The following is an 8,411-nucleotide window of genomic DNA, read 5'->3' as shown; positions in this document are numbered from 1 at the left end:
ATATGCATTATACTATTTTGAAGAAAATGATATGTCACACCTAAGAAACCTCGCTCGTTCATTGTTTCTGTCCAAATGACCAATCTGAGACAAATATTGTCAATCTTTGACAATTTCGGTTTAGCTATAGCTACACAAGCTTCATATTTTTTATATATTTTTTTTGAATATGCTGCACTAAGCAGGTACCTTAAAATTAGGTTGAAGCACTTCCAGAAGACGTAAAAATCCTTCTCCTTCTACAATGTTGGAAGGCCGCAAATAATTGCAGACAAAAAACGCTAAAGCCTGCACTATTTTGTTGTATTTTGAACCTCTCTCCAAAATAGATATATCGATTATATTCAATAAAGAAAAAGTACCTATTAGAAATAATGTATTTACCTTTATTGGCCGAAATTTGTAAAAATGCGTCCGTTTTATTGATATATTTATTATTGAAAATTGATAAATGATGTTTATCAATTTTCACTGTGACAGTGTTTACAGTTTTGATAATTTGATTATTTACGACGATACGATACTTCGATTCGATACGAGTACTTTATTTCGATACCAAGTATTGGTTCAATTCAATTACCAAAGTTCTCGGCATAGAAACAAAATTATCGAATACCTACTTGTATTTACTTGTATCCATTGTAATTCTAACTTTATTGACTGCTGCACGGAAGAGTAGTGGTTAAGACAAACCATTGTCTGAGGTTTTGAAGCTGTCTATGGCCATATATTTTGCCCTGAAGAATGAGCTGCAGCAGCCCATACCGATCTTCGTTTTCTATTATATGACCCAAGTATTCGAGTTTCTTTTTGATTTCATCGTTGATCTCACACTTTTCATAGTCAAGCCTTCGTCCATGATTCGACTCCATATAATAAGATTGAAAACACATACCAGCGTAGTAGACGTATTTTCATTGTTATTGGTAGATCCCGATTTTTAAAAACTCTTCATTTTGATGCATCTGACAAGCGGCTTTGATGCATCTGACAAGCTTACTGTAATAAATATTTTATATTTAGTTGGTAGAATTGAAAAATGGCGAAACATACAATGGACATCTAGTGAGCTGTGACAATTGGATGAACATCAACCTTAGAGAAGTAATCTGCACCTCCAGAGATGGTGACAAGTTTTGGAGAATGCCAGAATGTTACATTCGAGGCAGCACAATAAAATATTTACGAATACCTGATGAAGTTATTGATATGGTTAAAGAAGAGACTGTTACTAAGAATAAGCAATCTCGCGATCAAAAAGGAGGTCGTGGTGGTCAAAATCAAAGGAACAGACCTGCAGCTAGAGGTAAGGTTTTACTTATGTTGCAAATTCTAAATCATGCCGCATAGAATTAATCTCATGGAAACCAATACATTTTGGCTAAAAAGCTGCTGTCCCACAGGAACCACTCGCTATCACCATCTACTAAAATCAAGGAATCTGCAACGAATGGTCTTACAGCAATCATATATCGGGTTCAACTGTTTAGACGTTTATAACCACCCACCTTTTTCCACCACTAATTTAGGCCACGTTGACAATTTCGAGCGGTGTTTAGCCATTGTAGAATGGTAATAGTAAATGCTGGAAATCTGCTTGATGGTCACCAGTGATCACGGGTGGTTCCGTTGGTCTGCCGCCTTAGAAGGTGGGAAAGAATCTTCTTCTTATGAGCCTGTTCTCATCCACTCCTGAATTCGGCATCTTCCATATTTGCCTGTCCATAGCAGCCCTCATCCAGTTTTTTTCCCAGCAGTCTTCTGGATGTCCTCACGCCATCTTTTTAAAAAGTCCAGACAGCACTTCGTTTGCACTCCGATGGCCTTCGTCTTCTTCATGTACCATGCCCTCCCAGAACCTCGGTCACCAACCTGAAGAGTGCGCTTGAGGTCACGCCACACCAATCGCGTAAATTCTTCAGTCATGATGTTTTGCGTCTAACAGGACCACGCTTGCCAGCAATGATACCCTGCATGTTTGCAGTAGTCTGTATTTTGCGCCCTCATTACATGACCGAAGTATTCAAATTGTCTCCGTTTGATAAGATTTCAGCGTTTTTAATTAGATGTTTAAGTATATCTAAGTTTCGGACTTTGTCCGTCCAACTAAGATCTCTACTGCAAATAACCTTTCTCATTCTGTTGAAAGCGCGCGCGTGCACTCTATTCTTGATCGGATTTCCATGCGATTGTCTCCCTCGATATTTATCAGGCTGATACTTCACCACCTTGAATGCTCGAGTCCATAACATCCGCTACTGATGTTTCCTGATAATTTTTGTTGATGTCAATGACTTTGACTCATTCTTATTTTATTTTTTTGACAGCTATTTTGATGCCATTACCATACCATAATTAGATAGATTTATGTTTATGCAAGCATTGTTTTAAAAAACGATTTTAATTATAATATTTTTTTGCAGGTAACTTTGGGGGTCGCGCTAACAAACCTGGAGGACAACAAAAATTGTTTCAAAAAAATAAACCGACAAAATTGGCATAGCTAACATAAGTATATTACTATTGTTAATTCTTAGTATGAGGTAATTTAAATTTAATAATAATTATTAAATAGAATCGTATTTCCTTTAAATTATTTTTGTTCTATTTCTTATCCATTTAGATACTAGTGCGGACAATGCTGTTACTTGTGTACGTACCGTTTGTATGTAATTGTTACGTTTGAGCATTTCAGCAGAGCTTTTTTCACGTTTGGAGAAATTCGTTCTTACACGACGAGCGTTACTTTTTCAAAATGCGTAGCTTGGTATCCCCGGTAGAAAGTATGTATTCGCGAGTTCAACTACCGATAGAGGCGCGGCGAAACGTCAAATTACTCGGGGTCGAGTAACAGTTAGACTTGTCAGACTTATTTATTGGTGTTGATGACATTTATAACATAAAACAATACTTACATACTTTTCGATCTGTTTCTATTTCTTTAAAAGCTTTCAAAAATTGATTTGAACAAAAAATCACAAGCAGATGTAAACACCAATGTCAACAAAACAAATGTCAAATTACTACTTAACTTGTAGTTATAATTGTAACTACCAGGGGGCGTCTGGACTTTTGAACTCGCGAATAATATAATAATCGGGATAAAGACAATTTGTAATGAGCAAAAGTGATGCTTTCGCGATCAAAAACAGTGGCGAAAGTACGTACTGTCCACCAGGCGATCAACAAAAGTATTTTTGTCCCTGAGCAGCCTCACTGAAATCCTCAAATTGTAAATTAACAGTGTTGACATCTAACCCAAAACTTTAGCACGCCACATGTACGCGTAATAGCACCGAAATCAGACACCAGTGTGTCAAAACAGATTTATTGAAGATGTAAGTAGAGTTTCATTTTGATTAACAAATATAATAATGGTAGTAAAAAACTTTTTTCATATTAGCAAATTTGAAACTTCTGATATTACGAAGTATTTCAGGTTTGCATTATTGTGAATAATGTCTATGTTAATACAAATAAAGTCCTAATAACAATCTTCAAGTAATTATTGTGAATAAACTCACCTATCATAATCTCCAGTTATGCAAATTGTATCCATTCAATTTGACGAGACTTAAATTTAACAACTCGAAAGACAAAACAACTTCAAATAATTCGTGTTGCTAATCCTACAGAAACAGTATTTCAGAAGTTATTAAAACTTCAAGTAATGAATTGTATTTTTAGTCAAATAGCACTTTTCCAGATGATCTAAAAGTTATAATATTAAATGTTATTGCAAAATTAGACATATTTGAACACATTCTAGATTACCTTATGATAAATAATTCGGTTACAATCCTCTTGATCAATCTTGCAGAACAGTGAGAACAAATTAGATCGGAGCCTAAGCTAGGAAAAGCTAAGAGTATCCGAATAAATCTGCGGTTGACCACTTGAAAACATTGGAAACAAGGATTACTTAACACTACAAAATATATGTATATATTTCACAATTCTCCGCGAGTCTCTCAAATATTACTTTGGCTTTGCTCTAATAAACTTTAAATACGTTTTCAAACCTAACCCAAGTACTTACAGATATCTACACATCAACAAAACACACAGATTTTAAAATGTTTACACTGCATCACACCATACTATTTCATTCTCATTCAAAAAGCGTAAATCTTTCCGTCTTCCATTTCTATTTGGAATGATAATTAGCTGGGACTTTCAGCCATGTCTTGATCTCCCCCTTTGCCCATCATGGATTCTCCTTGACTGCTACCCTCCAGTGTCGGCGATGGACTGTCAACTGGACGAAATGCAAATCCGGAACCTGGAGAATCCGCGCTAGAGAGGCTTTCAGGAGTTCCAACTGAACTTAAGGAACCTTTAACCAAAACATTCATAAAGGCTATTATAGCTTCGTGGATGGATTTCATTAAATTTTACCTTGCAAGGAATTTGTTGTAGTGGTTAACAATCCTCTGCCATCACTCCCTGAGTACGTATTGACCCGTTTGGCTCGGGGGCTAATAGAAAAGTCGACGTCTCTGTCATCAAGTTTGCGTTTTGCGCGTAAAAGTGGACTAGGGCGCAAAACTGGACTCTCACTGCGTCGTACGAAATTTCGACGTGTAGGACTTTGGAAGCCAAAACATCTGAAAAAGGTTTCAAAAATAAATATTACACGTTCCATATCCCTATCTGAAATCTTCCAATTTTCTTGTTATCCATTAAAATTGCTATAATATGACGATGGTGATATTTTTTACGCTGAAATAAAGTAGATACTTGTAAATTACTGTATAAATTCATTGATGAATTTAGCGTTGGTATGTTAGAAGACTCCAATTTCCAATGGTGACAAAAAAATGACGGTAAGTATTAGTTTTTGTTATTTTTCTTTAAAACGGTTAAACATAGAAACTTCAATTCTGGTACACATTACATATAAGCTAATTGAGTGCCATTCTATGATAGTGTTTCGTGGTTCAGTTTGCTTTTACACAGGGCAGGAATATGGAACCCTTCCTTTTGTTTTGTTCAGAACTTTTTTGTCTGAATTTAAACTTTTCTCGACCTAATTGTTTTCATTACTACAAGTTATTTACCAACTTTTTTTACATCTTATTGTTTTTTCCTCAGACCACTAGTTTGCTCGAAAAAAAATAACACAATTTTTAATGACTTTGCCATTTTACACGAAGAAGAAGATATTATTTTATTTCCTTAAAACACTTTCGGTTCTTGAATAAAGCAACGTCTTATATTGCATCAACATAGTCAGTTTTGCTTTATGAACCACTTTGGGATGTTATTAATTAGGCGTCAAGAGCTAATAAAATATCAAATGACAATATACATACAAACACTTCTCGACCTTCCCGTGGCATTTCGCGCTGATAAAACAAGCAGAATTAACTACGACGTGTCTAATGGTTAAAGTATATGTCCCATGCATACGTTTATACGATGATACGAAAGTGTTTCTATTGGTTGGAAATCTGTCAGTTCATCGTATAAACGGATGCATGGGACACGAGCTAAACACTCATTATCGGACAAAGTGCGTTATACGTCACGTAACGTTGAAGAAGAGTTAATCAAAATGTAGCTTCCTCTTCAATTCCGACTGATACTGATCAGCTTTTATCGAAAGAACAGTGCCAAATTTATCTTTAAAAATTTTAAGTAAATTAGTTTTTCTGTTCATTTCTTGTTTGTTTTAATTTGCATTAAAATTTGTATATGAAATCTTTACTTTTTTCACATATTTTTATTCTAATGTTTATTATAAATAAAGTTTTGCAAATTATTAATAAGTGTTACTTTATGTGCGGCTCGCCAAAATTTTTTTAAATCTAAATTGTTGATAAAAAAGGTTGCTCGCTCCTGGGCTAGAACATTTCCTATGTGTTCACATATAGGAAATGTTTCGCTATACCAAACTCTAGTAGTTTTAAACTTATTTACGGTTTTGTTTTAATTGTGGGAACGTGTTTTTACGAAATTGCAGCGATGAACCGTAATTAAAAGCAATACGTGACAATAAAACTAATCACACAATTTATTTTAATATAAATGACCTAAGGTCAACCGAATGAGTTCCGACGGAATAGCCAAGATAGTACTAAACAACACACCACATGGAAGAAGACCATGTAGAACCAGAGACAAGTAATAGTTATCCCTTGTCTCTGTGTAGGACGACCACCAAAACGATTGCAAGACAGTTGGCAATCAACCTCGCAAGAACTGCTTCAAAGAAATTCAACTAAACAGGCGATGCGCCTATATAAAGAGGAAGAAGAAAAAGATAAATGTTCAATATAAACCCCATTGACTCTTAAACACTTTTGAATGTTAGACATAACAGCTTCTGTAGTAGCACTTGTTATTTCAGCTGGATCCAGTTAGTCCAAAGTTCGGGCTAGTAGTTCTACCACAGAATCGAAGGGAGTACAGTAATTTTTTTGCTTTATTGTTCCCCAAAGGTAAAACTCTAATGGTTTTAAGTCTGGAATCCTTGGTGACTAATTCCACGGTCCTAGGCGCATAATCCATCTATCTTCAAACATCTCATACATTTTCTGGCCTACCACAGTTTCAAAATGTGGAGGACCACCGTCCAGTTGATACCATCAATATCTAAATCTTTTTTTATCCATAGGCAGATTATCAACAAAGTCTGTGACAAAGGTTTGCAAAATTGCCAAGTATCTTTAGCTATTCAATACTTCCTCATAAATATGATACCGCACTTGAGAATAATCATGAATAATTAACGCAAATGTAGTAGTAGTAGTACTATTGTGGGGGGATCCGACGGATCCGGCGAGTAAGCCGTAAAGGCTCTTTTCGCCATTCGCTTTACTTACCACTCCTGATCTTCGCCACCCAGGCGTCCCGCTTCCCCTGCAAGGAGTGTGGAAGCCCCAAGGAGGCGCCTCCTAGTAGACGTCCCGTGGTGGCATACTCCTACAAGGTCATACGATGTTTCCTCTTTATGTCCACATTGTGGACATAAAAGGCATCGCCAATTCCTTGTAGGTGTAGGTGTCATGACCCCAACTAGAGTTCTCAGGGTCCAACGACTCCTTGATGTCAACCAATTGGATGTTACCTTGGGGTCACTTGTGGTTTCTATCAACTCTGGCTTGTCTACATCTCTGTGGTGCCTATAAGAGGCCAGTCATTTAGAGCGCTTTCTACCTGTCGGTTAGTTAACCCTATGTGAGGTTCGGCAGTTATTGGGCTCTCCACATATCCGAGCCTTGCCAATGCATCGGCTCGCTCGTTTTCCGCGAACCTTATGTGCGCCGGAATCCACACCAGGTTTAATTGTTTCCGTTCTGCCACTTTATTCAGGGCATCCTAGCAATCCTGGATCAGTCTACTGTCCATCTTAACACTTGAGAGTGCCTTGAGGGCAGCCTGGCTGTCGGAGTAGATCTCGATCACTCCTTCTGGTCCTAAAGTAATCACTTCGTAAAACACTGCGTATCCACAGGGTGAGCTCAGGAAGGCCCAGGAGAATGTTTAATGCTAAGCTCGGTGTCGTCTTCATTGCGCCCGTCATCGCTAGGCAGGACAGTCTTTGCAGACCTGTCACTTTCCGGGATATGCACGCCTTCTCCACCGTCGGCCACCATACCACGGAACCATAACAGATCCGAGGTCTTATAACAGCAGTGTACAACCACTTCATAACGTGTGGTTTTAGGCTCCAGTTTTTCCCAAGCGCCCGTCGCAAGTGACACATAGTGACAGTAGCCTTCTGCTTGACTTTATCTACGTGTGGGCTCCACGTGCTTTCAGCTTTATTTTTCAGAAATGGGAATTACGATTATTAAAAATACCTTCTTTTGTAAATCTTGATTCGTCGGTCCATATAATTTTGCGTAAAAATGCGGAATTTTCTTGCGTTCGTATTAAAATAATTTCACACTACTCTTGTGAAGTTGTGGTGCATTACTGGGATGCCATGTTCAGCTTAAATTCTTTGAACAGATGGTCGTAAAACTTCTAAATCGTATTCTGTCGCCCTGCCCGAGTAGAGGCTTCGGGATGAACATGAAAATACATTTGCGTATACAGCGTGATTCAAAATTGGCGTCATTCCTCTGGGGGTGTTGTCTCGCGGTGTTATAGGAGTACAGAAAAACTAGTAAAATAAATTAATTGTTATTAAAAACTGATAAATTTGGAAAAAACTATCAGAAATACGACATCAATGTTTTTCAAGGTAATCTGCCTAATTAACATTGCGCAAATAGCCGTTGCTTCGTAATTATTTAAAACTCCGGTAACCATGGATAAATAGAGAGTGACAATAAGATAGACAAGTATAAACGGTAAATTCAACGTATCGTTGAATGACGGAACCTATTTCGAAATGTCAACCTGTTCTCATAACCTCGAATTCTGCGGGGTTTGGTGTTTACATAAATAATCCATACAAC

The 8,411-nt window shown here is 37.2% G+C and overlaps 2 protein-coding genes and 1 long non-coding RNA gene across 5 annotated transcripts in view; 1 reads left to right on the top strand and 2 right to left on the bottom strand.

Annotated features, from left to right (window-relative positions):
• Positions 1-2,593, top strand: part of LOC109542549 (U6 snRNA-associated Sm-like protein LSm4) — a 9,135-nt gene extending 6,542 nt beyond the window's left edge. Inside the window, exons 3-4 of the mRNA XM_019911816.2 lie at positions 1,024-1,306; positions 2,424-2,593. Of these exons, the coding sequence (XP_019767375.1) occupies positions 1,024-1,306; positions 2,424-2,503 (363 nt within the window). The 3' untranslated portion in view covers positions 2,504-2,593. The remainder of the gene's footprint in view (positions 1-1,023; positions 1,307-2,423) is intronic.
• LOC109542550 lies at positions 1,296-2,425 on the bottom strand. Its single transcript, XR_002172438.2, has 2 exons — positions 1,509-2,425; positions 1,296-1,441 (listed from the first exon to the last, which is right to left on the bottom strand). It is a non-coding gene; the product is annotated as an uncharacterized LOC109542550 (long non-coding RNA).
• Positions 2,594-3,314: 721 nt separating the features above from the next.
• Positions 3,315-8,411, bottom strand: part of LOC109542548 (P2R1A-PPP2R2A-interacting phosphatase regulator 1) — an 11,721-nt gene continuing 6,624 nt past the window's right edge. For 2 of the 3 annotated variants that reach the window (XM_019911814.2, XM_019911815.2), the window contains exons 4-5: positions 4,399-4,607; positions 3,315-4,336 (exon numbers count right to left, since the gene is read on the bottom strand). In XM_019911814.2, the coding sequence (XP_019767373.1) occupies positions 4,164-4,336; positions 4,399-4,607 (382 nt within the window). In that variant the 3' untranslated portion in view covers positions 3,315-4,163. The remainder of the gene's footprint in view (positions 4,337-4,398; positions 4,608-8,411) is intronic. The other variant, XR_002172437.2, reaches the window with a different exon arrangement.

This window comes from Dendroctonus ponderosae, unplaced genomic scaffold (assembly GCF_020466585.1).
Source record: "Dendroctonus ponderosae isolate FM_Combo_2020 unplaced genomic scaffold, Dpon_F_20191213v2 Dpon_F_20191213_3, whole genome shotgun sequence".
Taxonomy (NCBI): Eukaryota; Metazoa; Arthropoda; class Insecta; order Coleoptera; family Curculionidae; genus Dendroctonus; species Dendroctonus ponderosae.
Note: the sequence above shows the minus strand (reverse complement) of the source record. Positions and strands in the feature narration are given on the sequence as shown.